The following is a 22,924-nucleotide window of genomic DNA, read 5'->3' on the forward strand; positions in this document are numbered from 1 at the left end:
GGCTGGTCACAGGGCCATGGCGGGGCTGGTCATAGAGCCATGGCGGGGCTGGTGGAGCTGGTCATAGAGCCATGGCGGGGCTGGTCACAGGGCCATAGCGGGGCTGCTCATAGAGTCATGGCGGGGCTGGTCATAGAGCCATGGCGGGGCTGCTCATAGAGTCATGGCGGGGCTGGTGGGGCTGGTCATAGAGCCATGGCGGGGCTGCTCATAGGGCCATGGTGGGGCTGGTCATGGAGCCGTGGCGGGGCAGACACTGGCATGCAGTGAGGGGCTCCCTGTGGGGGTTCTGGGGAGGAGAGGAGCACAGGCAAAGGCCCTGAGGTGGGACCCTGTGTGGAGGTCATTTCCTGGGGTGTACCACGGACAGTGCTGAACTTGAAGCAGCGATGTTGATGACACCATGAGGTGCCTGCCAACCAGGGACACCCCTGCGAGCCTTGGTGTCAGGGTTTCTAGGTCAGGTCAGTCACGCAGGCCCAGGTGGCTGATCTTGATCTCAGTCCCAGGGTGAGGCTGCATGCCAGGCGGCCCAGGGCCCCCACCATCAATGGGACTGTTGGCATACACTGTCCACATGACCTGGAGCCCTGGTAAGCAAAGCCACTCTTAACTGGTAGGATGTTCCAAGGACTCAGAGGTCACATCCCAGGAATGATCAAGGGCCAGTCAGCTTTTGGAATGTGAAGGACGTGGACAACGCAGACTTGTGGCTTAGTTAACCCTTTATTGCTCAGCTGCCAGAGGCCTTTTGCTTCTGGGAGGGATGGGCAGGGAGGGGACCCGCCACATCCCAGCCAGTCACTGTGTGGGGAGGCTCCCTTCGTCTGACCCTGGAGATAACTCTGGGTGGGAGGCATGGCTCCCTCCACTGTACAGAAGGGACACCTGAGGTCCAGTGAGTGGAGTGGCCAGCTCAAGGTCACATAGCTTGTCACCACACCTCTTCCATGGGAGCCTGACATGGGCCATGGGTACACACGGCCATCTTGGAGTTATGACGTTAACCATGGAGGCGTCCAGTGGGAGACTGGGTCAAGGGAGGATGAGGCCTTCCCTAGGGCTGGCCACCTGCTGGGGCTGGACAGGGCACTGGAGCAGGTCAGCGAGCTCTGCTGGGTGGCCTTGAGCAAGCCAGTGCCTTCTCAGAGCTGTAGCCTTGGCCCTGGGCCCTCCCAGAGCCTGGTACAAGGGCTCAGTGGGCAGCTGGGTGGAGGAGGAGGAGCAGCTTCCTCTGCACATTGAGGAGGCCTGGACACCGTCCATCCTGCTGACTTCCCAGGCTGTGGGGCAGATGCTGCCGCTCGGAACCCACCTGTGCCCTGCAGATGTAAGCCTTCACTCTCGACTGCTTTTCTCTCCAGCGGCATTCACGGACCAGTTTCTGGTTTCTCTCCAGCAGCATTCACGGACCAGTTTCTGCTGAATGCAAGGTGGGAGGGGCTCAGTCTGTTTCATCTTGACCATAGGTCACAGTAGGGAACGATTTTCACATCTGCCCTGCAGCTCTCTGCCTAACGCAGCCTGAGTAGCCCTGGCAAAGAAACGCTGACCTCAGGGCTACTCTAGACCTCAGTTAAGATCGTCTGCTGGGCTGCTTGGTTGCCGTGTGACTTCAAGCAAGTGACTCCACTTCTCTGGGCCTGTGTCCTCACTCATGGGAGAGGTCCAGTGGAGGCCCGGAGGTCTCAAGGGTGCTCTCGGCTCTTGTAGCAGGGTTTAGGGGCTGGGACCTCAAGTGGGCATTAGCAGTACCCACGATGGTTTCTGGGTGGGCACTGCGTTGTTCATTCATTTATTCATTCAATCCACATTTACCGGTCATTCATTCAATCCGCATTTACCGGTACGCACTCCATGCTGGGCGTTGGGCTGAGAGGTGGCTGGAGAGCTGGTCAGATGCAGTCCTGGCCCTCGTGGAGCTCACAGGCAGCTCCAAGCAGAGGAAATCCATCATTGATGAGACAGGTGTCACAGGTTACTTCGGGCGTGCAGAAAGGGAGTGAGAAGGCCCGGCGGGGCGTGGGGAGGGACGGCAGGCCTCTCACTCTTGCTTTCGCCTTCCTAAGGCTCTGCCCCTCCTCTCTGAACCTTTAGGGGCTCCGGCTTCATCCTGAAGGTGCTGGGACGCTGCGGGTTCTTCAGAGGCTGATTTGCACCATGTGGGAGGAGAGGCAACTAGAGTGGGTGGAGGAACAGAGAACGGCGGGTGTTTCGCTGTTGCGTTTGCAGATTTTATCCACTTGCAAAACAGTTCCATGTGGGCAGGGACCTGGGGGGGCGGGGGCGGTGCTTCTTTTCCTTGGTGGGATGCCCTGGCCTTTTTACGCAGGACAGGCGTCAGGGCTGCACGGAGTCTGGGACTGTGGGGAGAGGGTGTTTTCTCGGAACACGGCCTGAAGTTCCCAGAAGGAATTGCGCCACACTCATCTCCCTCTCAGCTGAACCGGGAAGGGAGCCTCCCCTTCTCGGCATGGTCCTAGCTGGGGTTGAATTGTCACTGTCTGCCACGTTTGCAGGTACAGATGTGAGAAGTCTCCTCCCCCATCATCCCCTTCAGGCAGCAGCTACTACTGACGAGTGAGGGCCGCATGTTGTGGGGACCCCATGCACCGCTCGGGAGCCAGGCCATGGTGTTCAAACTCAGCCCCTCCACCTGCTGCCTCCTCCTCTGGTAGGTGGGAGTGTGCTAGTCCCCCCGGCTGGGTGTTGAAGGGACTCCAGCACGCCCAGCGCTTGGAAGTCGACACAGGTGTGACTGAGGGGATTTGTCATTGCCGTGATTACTAGTACAGCTGCCCGATTTACTGCTGTCTTTAAGAGTTTTCAGGCCGGGCGCGGTGGCTCAAGCCTGTAATCCCAGCACTTTGGGAGGCCGAGACGGGCGGATCACGAGGTCAGGAGATCGAGACCATCCTGGCGAACACGATGAAACCCTGTCTCTACTAAAAAATACAAAAAAACTAGCCGGGCGAGGTGGCGGCGCCTGTAGTCCCAGCTGCTCGGGAGGCTGAGGCAGGAGAATGGTGTAAACCCAGGAGGCGGAGCTTGCAGTGAGCGGAGATCCGGCCACTGCCCTCCAGCCTGGGCGACAGAGCGAGACTCTGTCTCAAAAAAAAGAGTTTTCTAATCAGACACACTGAGGACACGTATGGTGGCGATGTCTGTGGGTCACTGTCAGTGTTAGCTACTCAGTATTGCTGTTGACTTATCCCTTGTTTTCGATTCCGTAACATCTTTCCACTCAAAACTTTCAGCCGGTTTCCACAATCGCACGACTCGAAGCATCCTCTGAGCTTTCCGGAGAGGGGGAGTTGTTTGTGTTAATTGCGTCTTACTTCCTAATGAATTTTTGTATCTTGTATGTAAATATTATCTTGCACGTTTTAAAGCAGAATTCCCTTTCAGATGGCTCTATCCTCATCTGCTCATGTCTTGGGCATTTTTTTCCTTCTCTTTGAAAACACTCAATACAGCATTTGGACTGCCTTCAGCAGAAACCGAATACAGTCAACAGTGCCTCGAAAAATCAATTTAGAGTGTCAGATTCTATAATCTGGGAACTGGCATGCGAAAATGTTATCATTTTGTTCCAGGACCACCTAAGAGCACATGGAGGCTCTCGTTTTAAAAATATTGAGTTGTAAGAGTTTCTTGGATCTAAGAAGACATTTTTTAAAAAGCCGCACGGAGGCTCAGAGCATCTCACTGAGGAGCCTACCTCCTAGAGCTTCACGCTGGGAAATTACCCAGGACACAGAGGCTGGGGAGGAGTTAAAATAATGAAAATGTTGTTCCTGAAGGGCATCATTGCTTGTCACAGCAATCAAGAGAAAAAAGTGGATTTCCACCACACACAGCGTGTGGTAGGCACTCTGTTTGCAGAACAGATTTGAAAAAGTTCATCCTGAGGAATGACCTGTCAATAATGCCACACTGGATGGAATATTACACAGCAGGCAGGACATGCTGCGCATTTTGTGATAAAATCAGAACACAGGTCTGTGCGTACCTTGTAACTGGAATTCTGTAAATATGTTCACACGGGGACCAGGGCTAGACAGGAACAGAGGAGGCAGTGGACCTGGTGGGTGGCTAAGGGGCAGCAGCTTCTTTTCTTCTGGTTAGCGTTGTTCTCAATTGTTTCACTATTCTTAAAGGATTCCAAGAAGAATTGAGGATGCGTTAGCGTATCAGGAAGGGCTTTTATCTGATCGTATGTGGATTGCTACATTTCAGGAAATTTTCCTAAGGTAGATTCCAAGTCACAGGGTAGATTAACCCACTGGACTTGATCGCAAGCCCAGTCTCTGGTCTCTGACTTGGCGGCTCACACGCACCCTCTTTGGGCTTCCTTCCAGCTCTGCCCTGTCCTTCAGCCCATCCTGCTTCACTCCTGCTGGGAATTCCTAGGCAAGTCCTCTCCACAGAAGGCAGCTGCTGGGTGCAGAAGCTTTTTTGCTGTGTGTCTCGTGGGGTCTGCGGAGTCCAGCTAATTCCATTGTGTTGTTCTTTGCCTCATTCTGTTTGGATGTTCCTGCTTGAAGTAACACTCTGGGGTTTAGAGTGGTTTCCATCCTCCCAAATAGGTTGGTTCCTGGGGACAACGTGGGGCCAGTGTGACTCATGCCCAGCAGCGGGAGACAGAGGTAACTACCCTGGTCCATTCACAGGAGGTGCTCGTGTGTCCTTCCCGACCAAATGCAAAGCGATAGGCAAAAAGAGGTAACTACCCTGGTCCATTCACAGGAGGTGCTCGTGTGTCCTTCCCGACCAAATGCAAAGCGATAGGCAAGCGATGGTTTTCTCCCAGCGCCTGTGTGCCCTCCCCCATGTCAGGAGGGCCAGAGACTCACCTCTACCTGGCCATAAACTCAGCCTGCCCCCTCCAGCCACCCATCAAACGCCACTTCCCCAGTTAACCCAGAAGTCACGGGCTGTGTCCGGATCATCGGATGGCTGCTTCACATTGAGGCACAACACAGCGTCAAGTACAGCGGCAGCCTCGCACCTGCTGCCTGTGGGAGCTGCCAAGGTAACTGGCACCTCTTCCCCTCACACGGGCTGCTGCTGGCAGCCTCGGGTTTGCAGGCTCTGGCCTCCCAGCTGACTGGCATGGGGCTGGAGGGTGGCTCCGTCACCCACCGTGGCTCTTGGAAGTATGCCCGGTGGAGGGCTTGCAGAGCAGCTGTGGAGCAGGCGTATCTGCTGGAGGCTGACAAGGCCCTGCATGCCGAGAGGAGCACAGGCAGCTCTGCCTGTGCCAGGAGCGTGACTGGGGCGCTTCCAGGAGTTCGGGCCTCATTCACCCTGGATGATCATACCAGATTCTAAAGACTCCATCCGTTGGGACAAGCGTCATTGCAAACATCCCACCTTGTGCCATTTTAAGACCTTCAGATGCCGGGTACGGTGACTCACGCCTGTAATCCCGGCACTTTGGGAGACCAAGGTGGGCGGATCATGAGGTCAGGAGATCGAGACCATCCTGGCTAACATGGTGAAACCCCGAATCTACTAAAAATACAAAAAATTAGCCAGGCATGGTGGCAGGCGCCTGTAGACCCGGCTACTCGGGAGGCTGAGGCAGGAGAATGGCGTGAACCCGGGAGGCAGAGCTTGCAGTGAGCCAAGACCTTGTCACTGCACTATAGCCTGGGTGACAGAGCGAGACTCCGTCTTAAAAAAAAAAAAGCCTTTTTACATAAAACCAGCCAGAACCACAGTGCCACTTCCCTCCCACAGAGCTGGAGCCCAGAGCAGATGCACAATTTGGAACTCGGGTCAAATAGAGTCTCGCTTCGTCCTTTCTGACCCTGGACGAGTGACTTCACGTCATGAGTCTCAGTCTCCCTGTCTGCACAGGAAGAGCCTGGAGTGGGGATTAAGGAAGCAGCCCAGCCAGTGTCTGGAAGAGACCCAGCACGTGGCGGCCACGGTGAAGCTGTGCCTGCCATTTTCGCCTTCCAGCACTGCTCTCTGTGCCTGTGAAACTTGGCTGCTCATTGCCTTTCTAGAACTTCTGCCTTCACCCCTTCATTGCTGCTGGTGTGGAGCAACCTGCTTCCTTAGCCAGCACTGGCGGATCTCAGGGGAGTTTCCTGCAGCACCCACACCTCTTGGTCTGACCCACTCTGCCCCTCCTTCTCCCTCAGCTCCTGAAGCTCCTTGGCCGGGCCTCCCACAGGGTGTGCGTGGGGGCTCCTGCGAGAGCAGCAGCTGCATTTCAGTGGCCTCTGTGCCTGCTCTCAGCCCCACAGGATCCTGGGCTCCCCTGTTCAGCAGCAGGGCAGGGAACATCAGTCACTCATAAAGGAGCTGGGGCAGCCTGGAGTCAGGCCCCGGGGTCCTGCTCTGCCAGGCTTACCCCCTTCAGTGCTGGTCCCTGAGGAGGTGCAGGGGGCAGCCTGGAGGAGGACAGCCCTGGCGATGAGGGCCCTCGGGGGTGGTGGGGTGGCACTGTTGGCTGACCGGTGTGGACTCACTTACCAGTTTGAGCCGCTCGTACAGTTGCACTGGCACCGCTGGCTGCAGAAGTTCCCTGCCCAGTCATGTGCACGCCTGGTCTGGACGCACCCTGGCACCACGTCAGTGCTCAGGAGAGGTCTGGAAAGGAACTCTGGCACTGGAGGGGTTCAGTTACCACAGGAGTTTACAGACAGTGAGGGATTCACTGAAAAAGACCGATTCTCATGCAGTCAACGAGACGCAGCTGACCGGGAGTAAAGTGAGGAGGTGTGCACTGGTTTTCCGTAGGTCATATTCGAGGTCGTGCCCCCATTTCCATCCCTAAGGTGTCAGTAAAAACTGCAGGCAGGGGCACTGACAGTGGAGGAGGGGTCCTCTGGGATTAGGCCCAGCCCAGCTTCATTCTGGAACGATCTGCTAGTGAGTGTCACAGCCTCCAGCACCAGTGGGCTCAGAATACCAGCAAGCCATGGCAGGCAGCTGAACCCACGTGTGGAAGGGCTGGTCGGGAGATGCGGCTCAGGGTGTGGATGCAGAGAGGTGGGCACAGGCACCGGGGTTGGCCATGGGGGTGCTGCCCCTGTGGGTTCAGACACAGAAAATCAGCTGCCTCTGCTGCTGCCAGCCCTCTCCACCCACAGGGCACACTGCCAGTCCGGGGCTGAGGTGGAGTTAAGGAGATGCTCTCAGCCCACGGGTAGCTTACCGGTGAAATGACACGGCTCTTGCACTGGGTCGGGCTGCAGTCAGGGTCCAGCTGCTGGCATTGGAGAATGTCAGAGGTGCCCAGGACATGCAGGGCAGGTGCCACGCCACACCAACCCCTCTGGGGCACGGTGCACAGATCAGGGGACAGCCTGGGAAGCTCAGAGAAGACAAGCCTGGAGCCACCGCATGACCCAACACTGAGTTTTCTGATGTTGCTATAATCTTGGGCCAGTTACTTAATGTTCCTTGGGACTCAGTTTCCTGGTCAGTGAAATGGGAAGGTGTTTTCCTGTTCTGATGTGATTGCGAGGTCTCGGTGAGGTTCCCTTCACTCTGTCCTCTGCTGGTGTCCAGAGCGTGGTGGGCACCAATCTCGCTAACTCCTCCCCACACAGCTTTCGTGCCAAAGGGCATCCTGCTCTCTTGCCGTATCTCTGTGGGTCGTGGGTTCAGATCCTGCTGCCTTCGCTGCTGCGTATTTGGGTGACTTGCCTGGCAGGGTCTCCTCGCCCCCAACACTTGGCACCCCCTCAGGACCAGGCTGCATTTCCTTTCCCTCTGTTCACCCACCTCGGGGGCGCCCAATGCCCCCTTTCACACTCAGAATCTAGAGTGCCTTCTGGAAGTTTCTTGAACGACTTCACTGCCCCACAATCGCCCTGTGTCACCTTAGTTCCCTCTTCCTCTCTGATCCTGGGAGGGTTTGTTAGAAAGTCTGGGTAGCGGATCAAAGCCTGCTCTTTGCGGGTTCGGTGGAGCCATCAGGTCCTGGGTGCCACAGCAGCCCGTGTGTCTTCTCGTCTCACAGCACAGACCGAGCCTGACCTGGAGCACGACCGAAGCTCAGAATGACTTCCGCTGGGAAGACACATCTGCAGCACCCATCGCCTCTGCTGAGACCGAGGTTCCAGTCTGGGGCTCCCTTTGGGCAAGTCCCTTCCCTACTGGGCCTCAGTTTCCCCATATATAAAGTGCAGGCGTGCATACACGTGCCCGCGAGAGGGGTTCTGGGGTCCACTCGAGGGCCTTTGCAGCTGCCAAATGCAAGCCTCGTGGCTGTTAGGGACACACATGTCCACAGCGGCTGCACCTTCAAAGAAGGGGTCCACGCTGTAAGCAGGGGACAAGCCAGAGCACACCGGCTTCCGTTAAGTGGCACAGTGACACAGGCAGTGCCACCTGCCCACCACTCCGTTCCTACTTCGTGCGTGTCCTACACATACCTCTGGAATCCTCAGGACAGGCACAGGAGGTCCGCTTCATTAACCCTTTGTTCAGATAAAAGAAACCCAAGTCTCAGAAAGGTGTAAGCCTTGCCCAAGGCCAGGGCTTGCAGGTGGGTGCTGCCTTTCACACCTGCGCGTGGCTTCCGGGTTCTCAAGTGGGAGTGGGGCGAGCAGGGGCTCCTCACCCCGAGGAGGAGGGGTGGGCACTGCATATATGTCCCTGCCAATGGAGTAATTATAGGGGAGGAAAATGGCTTCATTAAATCATTTTTTAAAAGTGAGTATGTACAAACACTCAGCAATTAAGCAGCCGATCTGCAGACAGCAGTTCTCCAACTGTGCTTGCCTTCCGTGTTTCTATTTGCCCGGTTTTAGACTCTGGTTGTTATTTTTAATTGGAATAAATATAGACTGGAATGATCACCTCCTGAGCTGCTGGGTGCAGTTAAAGAACTGGGTGATGGTGCAGCTACGGAATGCTGGGGAGGTCCCCTGGGGGACGGCACCAGGCACAGAGAGGAGAGGTGCTCAGTGAGCACTGTGGTCCTCCTCCCCTCCTGCCTCTTCCCCTTCCCTTTTTGCCTCCCTCCTCCCTCCTCCTCCCACCCTTTCTCCCTCCTCCTTCCTTCCTCCCTTTCTTCCCTCTTCCCCCTCCCTTTTCTCCCATTCTTTCCCTTCTCCCTTTTTCCCTCCTTCCTTCCTTTCTTTCCTCTCCCTCCTCTTCCTCTTCCCTCCCTCCCTCCTCCTCCCTTTTCTCGCCCTTTGTCTCTCCTCCCTCCCTCCTCCCACCTTTCTCCCCCCTCCTCCTCCCTTTTCTCTCCCTTTCTCCCCTCCCTTTCTCCCCTCTTCCCTCCTCCCTCTTCCTTCCTCCCTCTTCCCCCATCCTTCCCCTTCTCCCTTTTTCCCTCCTTCCTTCCTTTCTTTCCTCTCCTTCCTCCCACTCTTCCCTCTTTTTCCCTCCCTCCCTCTTCCTTCCCTCCTCCCTCCTTCCTCCCTTTCTCTCCCCTTTCCTTCCTCTTCCCATTTCCCTCCTCCCTCTGCCTCCTCCCTTCCTTCCTTCCAGACAGGCTGAGCTCTCCCAGGGATTCTGACACCGTCCAGAGATTCTAGGGAGAATTCTTCCCCAGAAGGGCAGGCTCAGGAGCCACTGGGACTGCTAAGGAAGATGTACAGGAATTCGATCCACAAGTGGCAGTGCTAGTGCTTAGACTCAAATACTCAAATCCAGTTCCCATATGTTTAGTGGGAAACTGTGGCCTAGGGAGGGAAACCTGTTCACCTGAGGTCACACCGCCTTTAGGTCTGGCACCCAGAGCACCTCCAAAGGAATCCAGCAAGCATTTATTGTGCCAGCTGTGTGCCTGGCCAGTAGAGGCTTGCATCCCCACTCTGGCCGGGAGATCTGCGTGGGCTTCAGGAGGGGGTAGTATTGGGTTTGGAGTTCTGTGAGGGTTCTATGCTCTGGCAGTCTGCTAAAAGACAGGCCCAGCTGTCTGATGTGGGGTGCTGGCAGCACCCCTTCCCTCCCTCTGCTCAGTCCACCATGAGCCGGGGCAGCGACTGAGTGGGCCACAGCCTCCATCACGCTGTCCCTGCTGACCAGCCCTCAGTGTCCCCTGCCCACAGGCCGCTGTTACGTGGTTGGACTCTCGACCCCTAGCTGCGTCCAGCACCCGGCACTGAGCCCGGCACCCCGCAGACACTCAGCCCATCACTGGGAGTCACACGGACCCCTCACTGCTGCACCGTGTTCCTCGAAGCCATACACTTAAATCCTACCAGGCCCTCCCGTGGTCCCAGCCAGAGGCCCCCTCCCTCCTTGGGCTCTTGGGGCTGCCCACTGGCCTCAAACTCTTCCTGGGGGTGACGTGCTGCCTGTCTCCATTCCTTCATTGAAAACCAGGAGCTCCCCAGGGGATGCAGGGAGATGTAATGAAGTAGGCAGGTGAGGTGCTAACGCAGAGTCTTGCTCATGTAGAATAAACAGTCAGTGCAACTACCATAGAGGGATGAATAGAGTCGCCCCCAAAATCTGTGTCCACCAGGAACTTCAGGGGTGACCCTATTGGACCCAGGGCCTTCGTAGATGTAATTAGCTAAGGATAGAGGTGAAGTCAGCCTGGCTTTAGGGTGGGCCCTACACCTAACGTGAAATTGAGGTAGAGAGTGGCACAATGCAGCCTCAATCCAAGGGACGCCTGGAGCCCTCAGCAGCTGGAGGAGGCAGGAGGATCCTCCCCGGGAGACTCCAGAGGGAGCTTGGGGCCCTGCCAGCACCTTGGCTTTGCACTTCTGACCTCCAGAACTGTAAGGGGACAAGCCACCTGGATTGTGGTATTTGCACACAGCCTGGGACCCTAGCCCATCACCTCAACTCACGCCCTGGCCCTGCCCTCCCCAGCACACCTCTAGAACTGCATCGTCTGGTTGAGTCTTGTTGCTTGCACAACATTGAAAACACACAGCAAGAGGTCAACACACTGGTGTGGGTTTTCTTTTTTTTCACGTTCTTTGAAGGAATGATGTTTAGTTTAGAATAATGGCCAGACAAGCAGCGCCGCCGCCCTTGTTCTTTCCCCAGGAAGTGGGGTGCAGCAGCACCTCCTAACCGCATTTCTCTTCCCACCGGCCTGGCCCTCCCAGCACCCTGAGCTGTCTGATGGAGTTGGGCGGTCCCCCTCCCCACCCTGCCGCCACTGCGCGCCAGCCAGTTTCAGGTTTTCTAACCACGATCCAAGAGTCTGAACTCTTCCGAGAGTCCAAGCTTGGCGAGTGCACTGCAGAGTGACACGTGCTCACTGTAGAGAGACAAGGCCATCCATCATTGAGGATCCTGTCCCCCGAGCACCCCTGGTCTGCAACAGAAACCTGGCATGTTCCAGAGAGCGGGAGCTTAACTCGGGTCCTCCTTTTTTCTGACACAGCTGCGGGGAGAGGCAAAGGCCGGGCAAGCCCGCTGGGTGTTCTCCAGCTTTGTTCCTTGCAATAAATCTTCATCATTAGATATCATCATGGCTACACTTACTTATCTGAGAAGCAGATGCTCAGAGGAAATAATGCGGTGAGAGAGAGACTCTTGAGTTGGGAGAATGGATCCCTTTCAGGTCTCTGGAAAGGGGCTCTCGGAGGCCGGATAACAGGGACACTTGCAGGGTGCGTGCAGGTTAAGAGTGTGTGGTCACAGCCTTTTTTGTTGATGGGGACCCTGGAGATGGCTGATTCCAATCCTCTGATGCCTCAAAAAAGAAAACTAATGCTAAAATCCATAGTGGGCTGCCCAGGGAGCAGCAGTGGGTGGACATGAGCCCAGACCCCCCAACCGTGCTTCACCTGGCTCCCAGCCCAGCGCTCCACTTTCCTCCAAGCAGCATGGCACCTGAGCAGTGTCACCCCATCTTCCATGTCACCTGGTGTCCCCTCCTTCAGCCTGACACCTTGGGCAGCCCCAAGTCATGCCAACTCCACTTCCTGGGCCTACACCCTATCCTTCCTCTCACTCCTCCACCTCCTAAGTCACCTGTCCTCACCTGCAGTCACCTGTCCCCACCTCAGTCATTTGTCCCTACAGTCACCTGTCCCCTCCTGCAGTCACCTGTCCCCTTTTGCAGTCATCTGTCTCCACCTCAGTCACCTGTCCTCTCCTGCAGTCACCTGTCCCCTCCTCAGTCACCTGTCCCCTCCTCAGTCACCTGTCCCCACCTGCAGCTGCAGCACTCTTCCCAAACAGCAGTAATGATGAGCCCTGCTTCGCATGTGCCACGACCCAGGCACCATTCAGGCAGGTTCCACACGGTCACTTGCTCATCTGCTGGGATCGCATTTTCCAGGGGTCACGTGCCCGTCCACTGCAGAGCCCCACACCTTCCGAAGATGCCCACCGCCTTGGCATGTTGTCCAGACCGGCGTGTCCCTTAGGAATATAATTGGAGCCATGGGGGTCTTTCTAAATGTTCTAGTGACCACACTAAAAAGTGGAGAGAAACAGGTGACGTGGAAAAGCATGGACGGACCTTAAGTGCATATCACTAAGTGCAAGGAACCACATGAAAAGGCCGTGAACTCCGGGATTCCAAGTGGTCACTTCTGGAAAAGGCATAACTATGGCGATGGTAAAAGGATCGGTGGTTGCCAGGAGGCAGGGGGCGGGGGGATGAATCATCAGAGAACAGAGGATTCTTGGGGCAGTGACGCTGCTCCGTGTGACACCACCGTGTAGGGGCCCTGTCATCCTACAGGTGCCCAGACCCATAGAGTGCAGGAGCCCCAGGGCTGGCCCTGACCCGAACTCTGCACTCTGGTGGCAACCACGCGTCAGGGCGGCTCACCGATTGTACCAGGGAGTCTCCGGTTGGGGCGCTGACGGTGGGGGCAGAAGGTGTACGGGAACTCTCTCATTTCTACTCTATTTGCTGTGAATCTGAAACTGCTTTAAGAAATAAAACCTGTGGGGTAAAATAAAGAACAGGTGAAATTAATGTTAATCGCAGCTTTTAATTAACTCCGTATATCCAAAAGATTATGTCAACATGTAATCAATATAAACATTATAATGAAATATTTTACATTCTTTTGAATGCTAAGTCTTTGAAATCAGTTTATATTTCACAGTCCCAGGGCATCTCCATTCAAAACAATTCACCGTATTTCTAGTGCTAGGCGGCCTGCGGGTCAGTGGTGCTGCCCGACGATGCGGGTCCAGCCCTCTCTGTGTCCCTGGGGACCGCCCACCCCACCCACCTCCAGCCACCCTGCTGTCTGTCACAGCTCACGCGGGGACACTGCTCCCGAACCAGCTCCTACACATGCCTTGGACCCGGCTCAAATGCCCACTTGTGGTCGGCAGAGCGACGCCTCCCACAGACGTCCACGTCCTAATCCCCGGAAACGGTGACTGTGCTACCTTACATGGCAAAGGGGACTTTGCAGATGGATTAAATGAAGGATCTTGGGATTATCCTGCATTATCCTCGTGGGGTCTTTGTAATCACAGTAGGGAGCCAGAGGGACGTGAGACTGTGGTAGTCGGTGCTGTGACGGGAGGCTGTGACGGGAAGCAGAGTGGAGTGACAGGCCTCAGAGCGAGGACCGCAGGAGGTCGCTAGCAGGCGGGAAAGGCAGGGCGTGGGTTCTCCCCTGGAGCTTCCAGGAGGTGCCCACACCTTGATTAGCCCTCTATAGACCCCCTGCAGACTCCTGCCCTCCAGAACTGTAGATAACGAATGTGGCTGGTTTTCAGCCGCTGAGTCTGCGGGCCTTTGTTACAGCAGCCATGGGAATCTCACAGGCCCCCCCAGGTGCAGTCAGCCTGCTGGTGTTTGCGCCCCCTCCGCTGTGCCTGGGGCCCTCATGCCAGGTGCTCCTCGTGCACAGACAGGAGAGGAAGGGGACCTGGACTAAGGTGGGCAGGGAGATGTAGGGATGGAATTTAAAAGCTTTAGGAGGAAAAGTCAGCCGGTCAGTGATGGATTAGACCTGGTAGTGGGGGCAGCCTAGGGGGTTGAGGATGGCACCCGGACCCCCTCAGTTTGATGTCCCCCTTAGTGTCTCCCAGGACTCTCTGGACGTGCCTGTTAGCATCGCTGCTCCTGGCTGCAGAGTCTGTCTGCTTGTGTTCTCTCTCTCTCTCTCTCCCCCCACAACACCAGCCAGCCTGTCCCCCCGCATGAGAGCAGGGGACAGTGCCCGTGCTGCCCATGGATTCCAGCCTCAGTGTAGTGATGGGACACACAGCAGGAACTCAACATGCACACATCATGTGAAAGATTTGAATGAGGGGGTGAATCTGGATTCCTAGGCCCGTAGTATGGGCCTTAAAGCATAAAACGTTAAACAAATAGAGGGAATGAATGGGTGAGTGGGTGAATCGATGTTCCTCGTATCTGCAGGAGTTGGACTTGGGAGTCGTGGATATCTGAGGAATTGGGTTTGCATTGCCTGCAGGGCGAGGGGCTTCCTAGGCGCTGGCAGCTGCTAGGTTTTTTCTTTTATTTTTTTAGATGGAATCTTGCTCTGTCACCCAGGCTGGAGTACAGTGGTGCAATCTCAGCTCACTGCAACGTCCACCTCCTGAGTTCAAGAGATTCTCGTGCCTCGGTCTCCTGAGTACCTGGGATTACAGGCACCTGCCACGTCACCCGGCCAATTTTTGTATTTTTAGTAGAGACGGGGGTTTCACCGTGTTGGCCAGTCTGGTCTCGAACTCCTGACCTCATGCCTCGGCCTCCCAAAGTGCTGGGATTACAGGCATGAGGCACTGTGCCCTGCGGAGACTGTGCTTTAAATGGACCCGCCTTCCCTGTCCTCAGGGCCCTTGTACCTGGAACGCAGCTGCCATCACAAAGTACCACCGTGGTGATCTTTCTCTTGGGGTCCTGGAGGTCAGAAGTCTGAGAGTGTTTTTCTCGGAGGCTCTGAGGGAGCCTCTGCTCTCTGCCTCTCCTCCCAGCATGGCTGCCCGGGTCCTTGGTACCCTCGACCTGCGGCCACATCACCCCACTCTCTGCCTCCGTCTGCACACGGCCTTCTCTGTGTTTATCTGTGTCCCAATTTCCAAATTCTTATAACGCCAGCCATACAGGACTCAGGGTCCACCCTCATCCAGCATGACCTCATCTTAACTAACTGCATCTGCAGAGATGCTGTTTCCAAATTAGGCCACACTCATGGGTTCCGGGTACACGGGAATTGGGGAACACTACTCAAGCCGGTTCAAATGCCTTTCCCCGGCCAGGCACAACCTCTCTGCTTCCTTCCGGGCTCTGCGCAAACATCACCTTGTCCAAGGAGCCTTTCTACCACTCTTGTCTGCAACCCAGCGGCCCCACCGCCCCTCCCTCACCATCCGCCTGCACCCCCACACTGTTGATTCTTCTTCCCACCCCCATCGCATTTGATGCTGTCAAATTTTTGCTTCTTTCCTTGTTGTCCATCTGCCTCCCTCCATCTCCCCTCCTAGAAGAGCCCCTTCGTAGAGAGCAGGGGCTTTGCTCATGAGCCCTTTCTGCAGGCCACACCTGGCAGGAGCTCTGGAGTTTGCAGGTGTGAGCAGGCTCTTCTGGCCCAGGGCGGGGAGCAGGACTGAGGCCGGCTGGATGCTGGGCTAAGACGAGCAGTGCCGGGAGTGAAGGCAAGAGAGGATTGAGAGATATTTGGGAGGCAGGATCGATAGGCAGGTCTTGGAGATGGCTCAGCAGGGTGGGGAAGGAAGGGGAGGCTTCCCCTGTGTCAGGCTTGTCAACACAACCATTTGTTTCTGCAAGGGCCCTGGAATTTTCTGGGTCTCTGGATCAGATCGATCCTCTGCTAATGGGCCTCTCTCTGCATCCTTCCCAAAGAAAATCAATTCTCTGAGGTTTGAGAGTAAGTGCGTCCTAATTACACCTCCACTGGGCTTCTTTGTTCGCTCCAGCCTGGTCCTCCCTGGGGAGGCCAGGGGCAGACAGAGGCCAGATGGGTCCTGAGGCCCCTTACCATCCTGGGGAGGGGCTGGCCCCTGGGAGTTAGAGGGCTGGGGGTTGGGGGTCTGCTCTTTGTCCTGGCCTAGGAGGAATCTTGTGGCCCTGAGGCCTGTGAGGGACACATTCTGGGGACCTGTGGCCACGTGGCCAGCATGCCCAGAGATGACAAACAGTCCACTTTTCTGGAGCCTCAGGTTCACTTGAAGATGTAGGAAATGTCTCCATGGAGAAACCACCAAGGATGTGTTATAGAAGGACATGAAATAGCTCCCAGTGGGTGGGGCCTTTATGCTCAAGCAGCTCCAGGCCTGTCCCCTCGGCCCCCAAGGGACAAACTGGGTGAGTCTGAGAAGCACTGGCCTCGCAGTCGGGCCGCACACGTCAGCGCAGGCCGGGCTCGGAGCCAGGTGCTGGGGTCTGAGGCAGGCACTGAAGCCTGGTTCCAGCCCAAGGCCTCCTCGCCCAAGCTGGGGAGTTGCCCCCAGTCCCCCGAGCTCAGCTCCCTGCAGCATATCTCGGCAGTGGTCGGACACGGGGAGGCCCTGCAAGGCATGCTGCCCACGACAGGAGCGCCAGGGTCGTGCGTTCCGCCCATGTTCCTCTCCCCACCATGGGTCTGTGTCTGGAATCTGCATCGATGGAGCAGGGGTGAGATGGGAAACGCTTCCCCGAGCACCTCTCTGATCCTCTCCAGTAGAGCCAGGGCATATTCTGCAATCCCAGTGTATTTTAACAGGTGATGATAAGAGGTGTTGGTTTCAGGGTCTCTGGGACTTAATCTTCAATGGAGAATTAATTCCATGTCCTGATGCATGGACGGCTTCCGAACAACAGATGTGAAGTTGCCTTTGTGGCTTATCTCCCTCTCCTTGCTGGGGAGCCAAGGCGCTTTAAAGCTCAGTGTACTCTCAGATTCTCACTTGGCCAGGAGAGCCTTGCCCAGGGAGGTACTGAGTGGACAGCCCTGTCTCCCAGCACGAGCCCAGCAGACGCCACTCCAGGGTGGGCACAGTGCTTTGGGTCTGATTTCCAGCAGCTACCCGAGCTCTGGTACCTGCGTGCGGTCCCCTACCATCCTGTGCTGTAGGTGGTGGTCAGGATAGAGGATGGGGCTCCCTGGAGGAGCTCAGAGTCCAGAGAGGGAAAGAGGCAAGCAGACAGGCCACAGGAATGCCTCAGCACAGCCATCGGCCTGAAATCAGACGGGCCAGTGTCAAATCCTGAGTCAGCCACTTACTAACTAAGTGATTTCAGGCAGAGAACTATCCCTTTGGAGGCTCCTCTATCAGCTGTGAGATGCATACGGTAACCTAGAGCTGCCCGGCACATAGGAAGCACTGGGGAGGAATGACTGGCTGGGATTTGGAGTCAGAAGGACCTGACTTTGGATCCTAGCTCTGGACCTAAGCTCCACACCTGCGTGAGTCCTCAGTGTTCCTGAGAGAGCCCGGTCTCCTCTCCTGCCTTGTCGGGATGCACTGCCCCCAGGCAGAGTGCCCAGGACTGCACTCAAGGTGTCTGGGGCACTCTGCCCACACGGTCACAGGGCAGGGGCCGGACACCGTGTGGGCTGATGAAGGCCGCACCTGGAGGGCACGTGGCTGATAGCTGTCCCCCTTTTCCCCCAGGTCGTCGGATTTCGGGACGTCCTACACCAAGCTCACCCTCCAGCCTGGCGTCACCACCGTCATCGACAACTTCTACATCTGCCCGACCAACAAGAGGAAGGTAGGTGCTGTCCGGGCGTGGCCACCGCTCCGGCTGCAGCTCTGGCTCTCGCCTTGCGCCGCTCACTCTGCAGGGCAAGGAAGCTGCTGCCCTGCCTGCTGTCTCCTACTCTGGACCAGGCCGGAGCGTGAGATGTTTCCCTCCCGGCTCTCGCTGCCACCCTTCCCAGTGCCACCTGACACCATTCTGTGCTTTAAGTCAGAGGCCAGGCTTTGGACGAAGGCGCCGCCTGCATACCTGGGGCACGTTTGTCTTCCCCCCGGTTGGGGGGTAGCACGCATCCATCAGGGCACAGCAGGGAGGAGCTGCGGGTCTGGAAGCAGAGAGAGAAGCAGCTCTCTTGGGTTGGGAGCCCTCGGAAGGCAGTGCTGAGCAGGCCCGTTCTTCGGAAGTTAGTTGTTGATCTGGTTTTGATTAGGCTGTGATTTCCACCTGAGCTCTCCTCGCTGTTTCCTGGGTCCGGGGGAGCTTCCTGACTTTGTTCTCTGGCTGGCTGTACAATAGGAGACAGGGGTCTTTCCGAGGCTGCCCACCGTGGGTTCCGTGAGAAGACCCCTCCTGTGAACGCGTGTCTGTGTCCTGTCCCACCGTGAGCCCAGATCGAGGTCGGCAGAGGCACCAGGACAAAGCCGTCCTGCGAATCTGACTCCGTTCAGCAAAGCAGTTCATGGTCACAGAAAGGGACTCAGACCAGTGTTTGCATCCCGGCTCCCCTCTCTGTGCCTCAGTTTCCTCAAATGGGATGTCACCCACATCTCGTGCAGGGAATTGTGAGCTCTAGGATCCGGCACCCAGAGCTCCTGCTGGTGCTCGGCATGAGGTGGGCCCTTAGGCCCCTGGGTTCAGCTCTAATGGTGACTTTGAAGGAGAGATCTGAGCAGCTTGGAGTCTGTGAGAACGTCCGTAAATCAACAGAACATCCAGAAAGGGAGTTGTGTGGGATGGTGATGATTCCAAGGGTGCTGGAGCGTTTCGATGATTGTGCTGGTGGCAGGTTCACAGGGGCTCAGAGGAGCTGGGCGCACTGGCACTTGGCAGCTTCTGCTGAGACCACAGGCCTGGCAGCAGCAGTCCATGGAACAGGAGGCCTGAGATGCATGCAGCCTTGACTGGGACGTCTCAGTGGTCTCAGCCATGTTTGTTCATGGGATGTCCTCCCTCTTCCTAAAGCAGGTTGCTTTGCTGGTTTTGTTTTGTTTTGTTTGTTTTCTCTTCTTGATTTCTGCTGTAGGAGCTTCCAGTTGGACAGACTTGGAATGCAGAGGTGGGGAGGGTTGCAGAGGGGAGGCGAGGGAAACCTGGCCCTGGGGACACGAGAGGCACCTGCTGGAAGGCCATGTCTCGGCATGTAAGGAAGAGGAGTGGTTTGACCTGAGCCAGCCCCCGCTTTTTCCCGGCCCCAGCCCTGGGGATTCACACACCTGATCTCTTTCCATCCCGCAGTGGCCCAAAGAGGGAGGCATCATTGTCCCCCTTTCCAGGGCAGGACATTGGACAAGAGGTGAGATTTGCTCAGTCCCACACCTGGTGGGGCAGGAGGCCAGATCTGAACCCAGCTTCCCTGAGCCCAAAGCTGAGGGTGGAGCGCATTGTTCAGGCTTGGCAGCGGCGAGGCCTGCACCTGCTGGAAAACCCAAACCATATGGGAGCAGAGGCAGACGCTCTGCCTTCCGGCCCGGCCGTCACCCCTTCTTCCTGGGACTGCTGTCATTCAAATTTGAGGCAAAGATGAGTGGCTTGGGGCTGGCACTGACCCAGGTGAGGGCCTACACTGACCCCAGATTCCAGCTGGCAACGGAGGAGGCCACGTCCCCCACCTCTTGGCCCAGGCTTGAGTTCCTGTCCATCCATCCAGTCCAGTCCTGGTCTTCCAGCGGCTACCCTTCTCCACTCCATGCAGGGGACACTCCGCTCCTGTCCATCTGGTCACCAGCTAGGACAGTCCACAGGTGTCTGGGATGTGATGGTATCTCCAGGGTCAGCCCCGCAGGCCACGTCTATGTTTGGAAATTTGAAGAGCAAGGCAACAGGGGCAGTAACGGAACCAAGACAGACTCTGAGGCCCTGAGGTCAGGGAAGGTGTGACATGGAGACTGGGCCAGACAGCACGAGGTCAGAGAGAGCATCTTCCGCACGGAGCAACCTGGGGACGTGGCCATGGCCTCCGCTGAGCCTCAGTTTCCTGGCCTGTAAAGCGGGCGGGTGGGAGGACCCATGAGATGATACATAGAATGTGCATGGGGTCAGCAGAGGGGTTTCTACCAGACCTTCTGTGCAGGCCAATTTGGGGTACTCAGCAGAACTTCCTCTGCAAGCGGCACTGGGGAGGCGTCTGCAGTCTTGAAAGCAGACAAACCCTGAGACAGGTTATTTGAGTCCCTGGGCACAGGCTGGATTTCAGAGCCAGGACAGTTTGGATGTTTAGCCTAGAAATATCACTGCGGGTACAGGATTGGGTCTGTTGGCGGCCTGGCACCCAGCAGAGAGGCTCAACTGACTTTAAAGGGATGGGATGAATGAATGAGTGAATGAGTGTCACAAATAGCAGTGTGTGCTGCCCAGGAGACGCTGTAGCCGCATCGGGTTTGCCTGGGTGCAGACACTGCATTTGCAGGGTGGTGTAGAGGACAGTGCCAGGACTGGGGATTCCCCATACTCAGTTCAGCTCTGCCAGGTGCCCCCCCATCAGGGAGCTGCAGATGTCTTACCTGTAAAGGGGACAGTGATCAAGGGTGGGCTTGACAGGTGAGCGCCTGGCAGAGCCTTACTCAAAATTGCCATTTGCTGTCAGCTGAAGAGAAGCCCCCAAAGATGTCCCAGTCCTGACCCCTGCAACCTGTGAATGTCACCTTCTATGGCAAAAGGGACTTTGCAAATGGGATTAAGTGGAGGATGTTGTGATGGGAAGGTTCTCCTGGGTTGTCTGGATGGGCTCAGCTCAGTGTCATCACAGGGTCCTTGTGGAGGGTGGCAGGAGGGCTAGGTCTGCAGGAGGAGCTGGGAGATGGAGCAGAGGCTGGGGCAGGGCCTGGATGGGGCCACAAGCCAAGGAAAGCAGGCGCCTCTGGAAAGAAGTTGGAAAAGCCCAGGAAATGGACTTGCCACCGGAGCCTCCGGAGGAACCAGCCCTGCCAACACCTTGCCTTTAGCTTTGTGCCCTCCATGGCCAGAAGAGAACGCATTTCTGTTGTTTCAAGCCACGGAGTGTGTGGTGATTTGTTGCAGCAGCCACAGGAGGCTGATACAGCCACTGTTTTGAGGAGGAGCTGCAGGGGTGGGGCTGGGAGTGGGGAGGCCGGGGCTCCTGCTCTCCCCTCACCCACACTGTTCTGCCCACCCCACAGCCCCCCAGATGGAACTGGCCTCCCGTGGGCCCTCCTCCTCCTGCTGACACATGGATCCTGATTCCTATTGGGCCCCAGGTGGCAGGAGCAAAGTCACAGGTGCGGACAGGGCTGGGCTTCTGGATGCCCCAGTTTGGGACTGTTCTTACCTCTCCCCACCCACCTCCTCACCTCAGGACAAAACTGACCCTCTCTTGGGAAGGCCATGATCCCCTAGGTTGGAGCCACCAGGAGCCCCACCAAGGGCCTCGGTGAATCTGAACTTGTTGCTTCCAGAGCCCCTGATGCTGCAGGAACTGCAGTCTCGGAGGCAGGCAGGGCAGTAACGGTGCGGGGCCAAGAGTGCGGTGGACACAGGGCACCGGGGAGTGGCAGGGGAATGGGTTGAGAGGCTGCCCTGAGGCCAACCCCCTGGCTTTTCTGGCTGGGGAATAGGGGCCTCTGCCTGGGTCTGAGCCTAGCCCTGCAGCCTACCTGTTCTGAGACCTTGAACAAGTGTTAACCACCCTTGTTCCGGGCTTCCTCACTGGTGAAATGGGGATAGTAGCAGTGTCTATACTGTAAGGCTGATGGAAGTAATGAGGTGCTCCTTGTCAAGTGCTCCGATCAGGGCCTGGCCCAAAGGAAGGCCCCACGAGTTACTCGTTATTCCTCTAAGGATAACTCACTGTTATCCTTAGAGGGAAACACTGAGGCCCTCCTGGCCAGCCATCTGAGACTTTAGGTTAGGAATTGGCTGCAGGGTGACAAAGCCTCACACGTGTGGCCCCGGTGGGCTGTGTCTATTGGAGGGACCAGACGTGGCCGTGGAGCAGAGGCGTCTGGATGGCTGTGCCAGGCATGGGGGGCATTGCCCTGGCCCTGCTTATCTGCACCTGCCTGGTTCTGCTACGCCTGGGTCAGGCTGCTTGCTCTTGGCATGGCCTGCCCACACCTCTGTGTTTAGAGAACACATGAATTCTCAGTGATGGGAACCAGGGCAGCGATTTGTTATCTAACTAACAGGGAGGCATGTGTTTCCCTGTGATGCTCCTGGCAGCGCGCTTCTGCCTTGGGAGAATGAAACATTGGCTCCTGTCTGCAGAGGTGGGACGGGCCACGTGCTGAGTGGGGCTGGGGACAGAGGTCGGCGGGGCCAGAGAGCGTGTGGACTCAGAGGCTGAGGGCGGCAGAGGGCCCGAGCTCCAGGCAGCAGGCTCTGCTGCTCCTTCTCTAGTGGTACAAACTGTAGGCAAGTTCCTAATCCGCCTCCGCCTCAGTTCCTTGTCTGTAAAGTGGGGTCGTGATGGTGAATAAGGGTTACTTGGGTTAATGCATATACGGTACCTAGAATCAAGCCTGGCACACAGTTTGCAAGATAGTGGTCTTGCAGCAAGTGGGAACTCAGGCTGATTTGGCTTTAAACGCATTTAGAGGCAGAAAAGTCACAGTTACGATTCCACATAAAACGAATTTGACTTTATATGTCAAGTAAGGAGTGGGGCAAGCCAGAGAAGCTGGTTAAAGCAGAAAAAGAGACTCAGGGGGTACAGGGCTGGTCTTCAGACACCTGCATGGTGGTCCTGGGGAACAAGAGCAGCCCATGACTGGGGCAGAGGCCAGGCATCATTCCTCCCTACTCCTCAGCCGTGCACAGTCCCTGGCACTCAAACGGAACTCAGGAGAGAAGGATGTGATGGGCTGGGCTGGGGCGCATCTGGGAAAGATATTTCAATGTAATATGAAGCAAAAATGGCCTTTATCATTGCATGAAACTTATCCACTCGGAGTTTCTTGATCCCTTCTGCTACCCCCTCGGTGATCATTTTCGGTGTATCAGACTTTTGGCCGGAAGCAGACGTCCCCATACTCAGATGTGTGGGCGGGGGCAGGGCCCGCCTCGGGGTCACGATTTGTTCACTTCCATTACCCAAAGCAGAAAATGGAGGCTCAGGAAAGCTGGAAGAGTTGTCCAAGGTCACCCAGCCCGTAGACAGAACAAAAACAATCACTG

General features: G+C 56.5%; 1 protein-coding gene across 1 annotated transcript in view; it reads left to right on the forward strand.

Annotated features, from left to right (window-relative positions):
* Positions 1 to 22,924, forward strand: part of SORCS2 (sortilin-related VPS10 domain containing receptor 2) — a 408,600-nt gene that overhangs the window by 142,066 nt on the left and 243,610 nt on the right. Inside the window, exon 5 of the mRNA XM_012002189.1 lies at positions 17,488 to 17,587. Coding sequence (XP_011857579.1) covers positions 17,488 to 17,587 — 100 coding nt within the window. The remainder of the gene's footprint in view (positions 1 to 17,487; positions 17,588 to 22,924) is intronic.

This window comes from Mandrillus leucophaeus, unplaced genomic scaffold (assembly GCF_000951045.1).
Source record: "Mandrillus leucophaeus isolate KB7577 unplaced genomic scaffold, Mleu.le_1.0 Scaffold68, whole genome shotgun sequence".
NCBI classification, from domain to species: Eukaryota; Metazoa; Chordata; class Mammalia; order Primates; family Cercopithecidae; genus Mandrillus; species Mandrillus leucophaeus.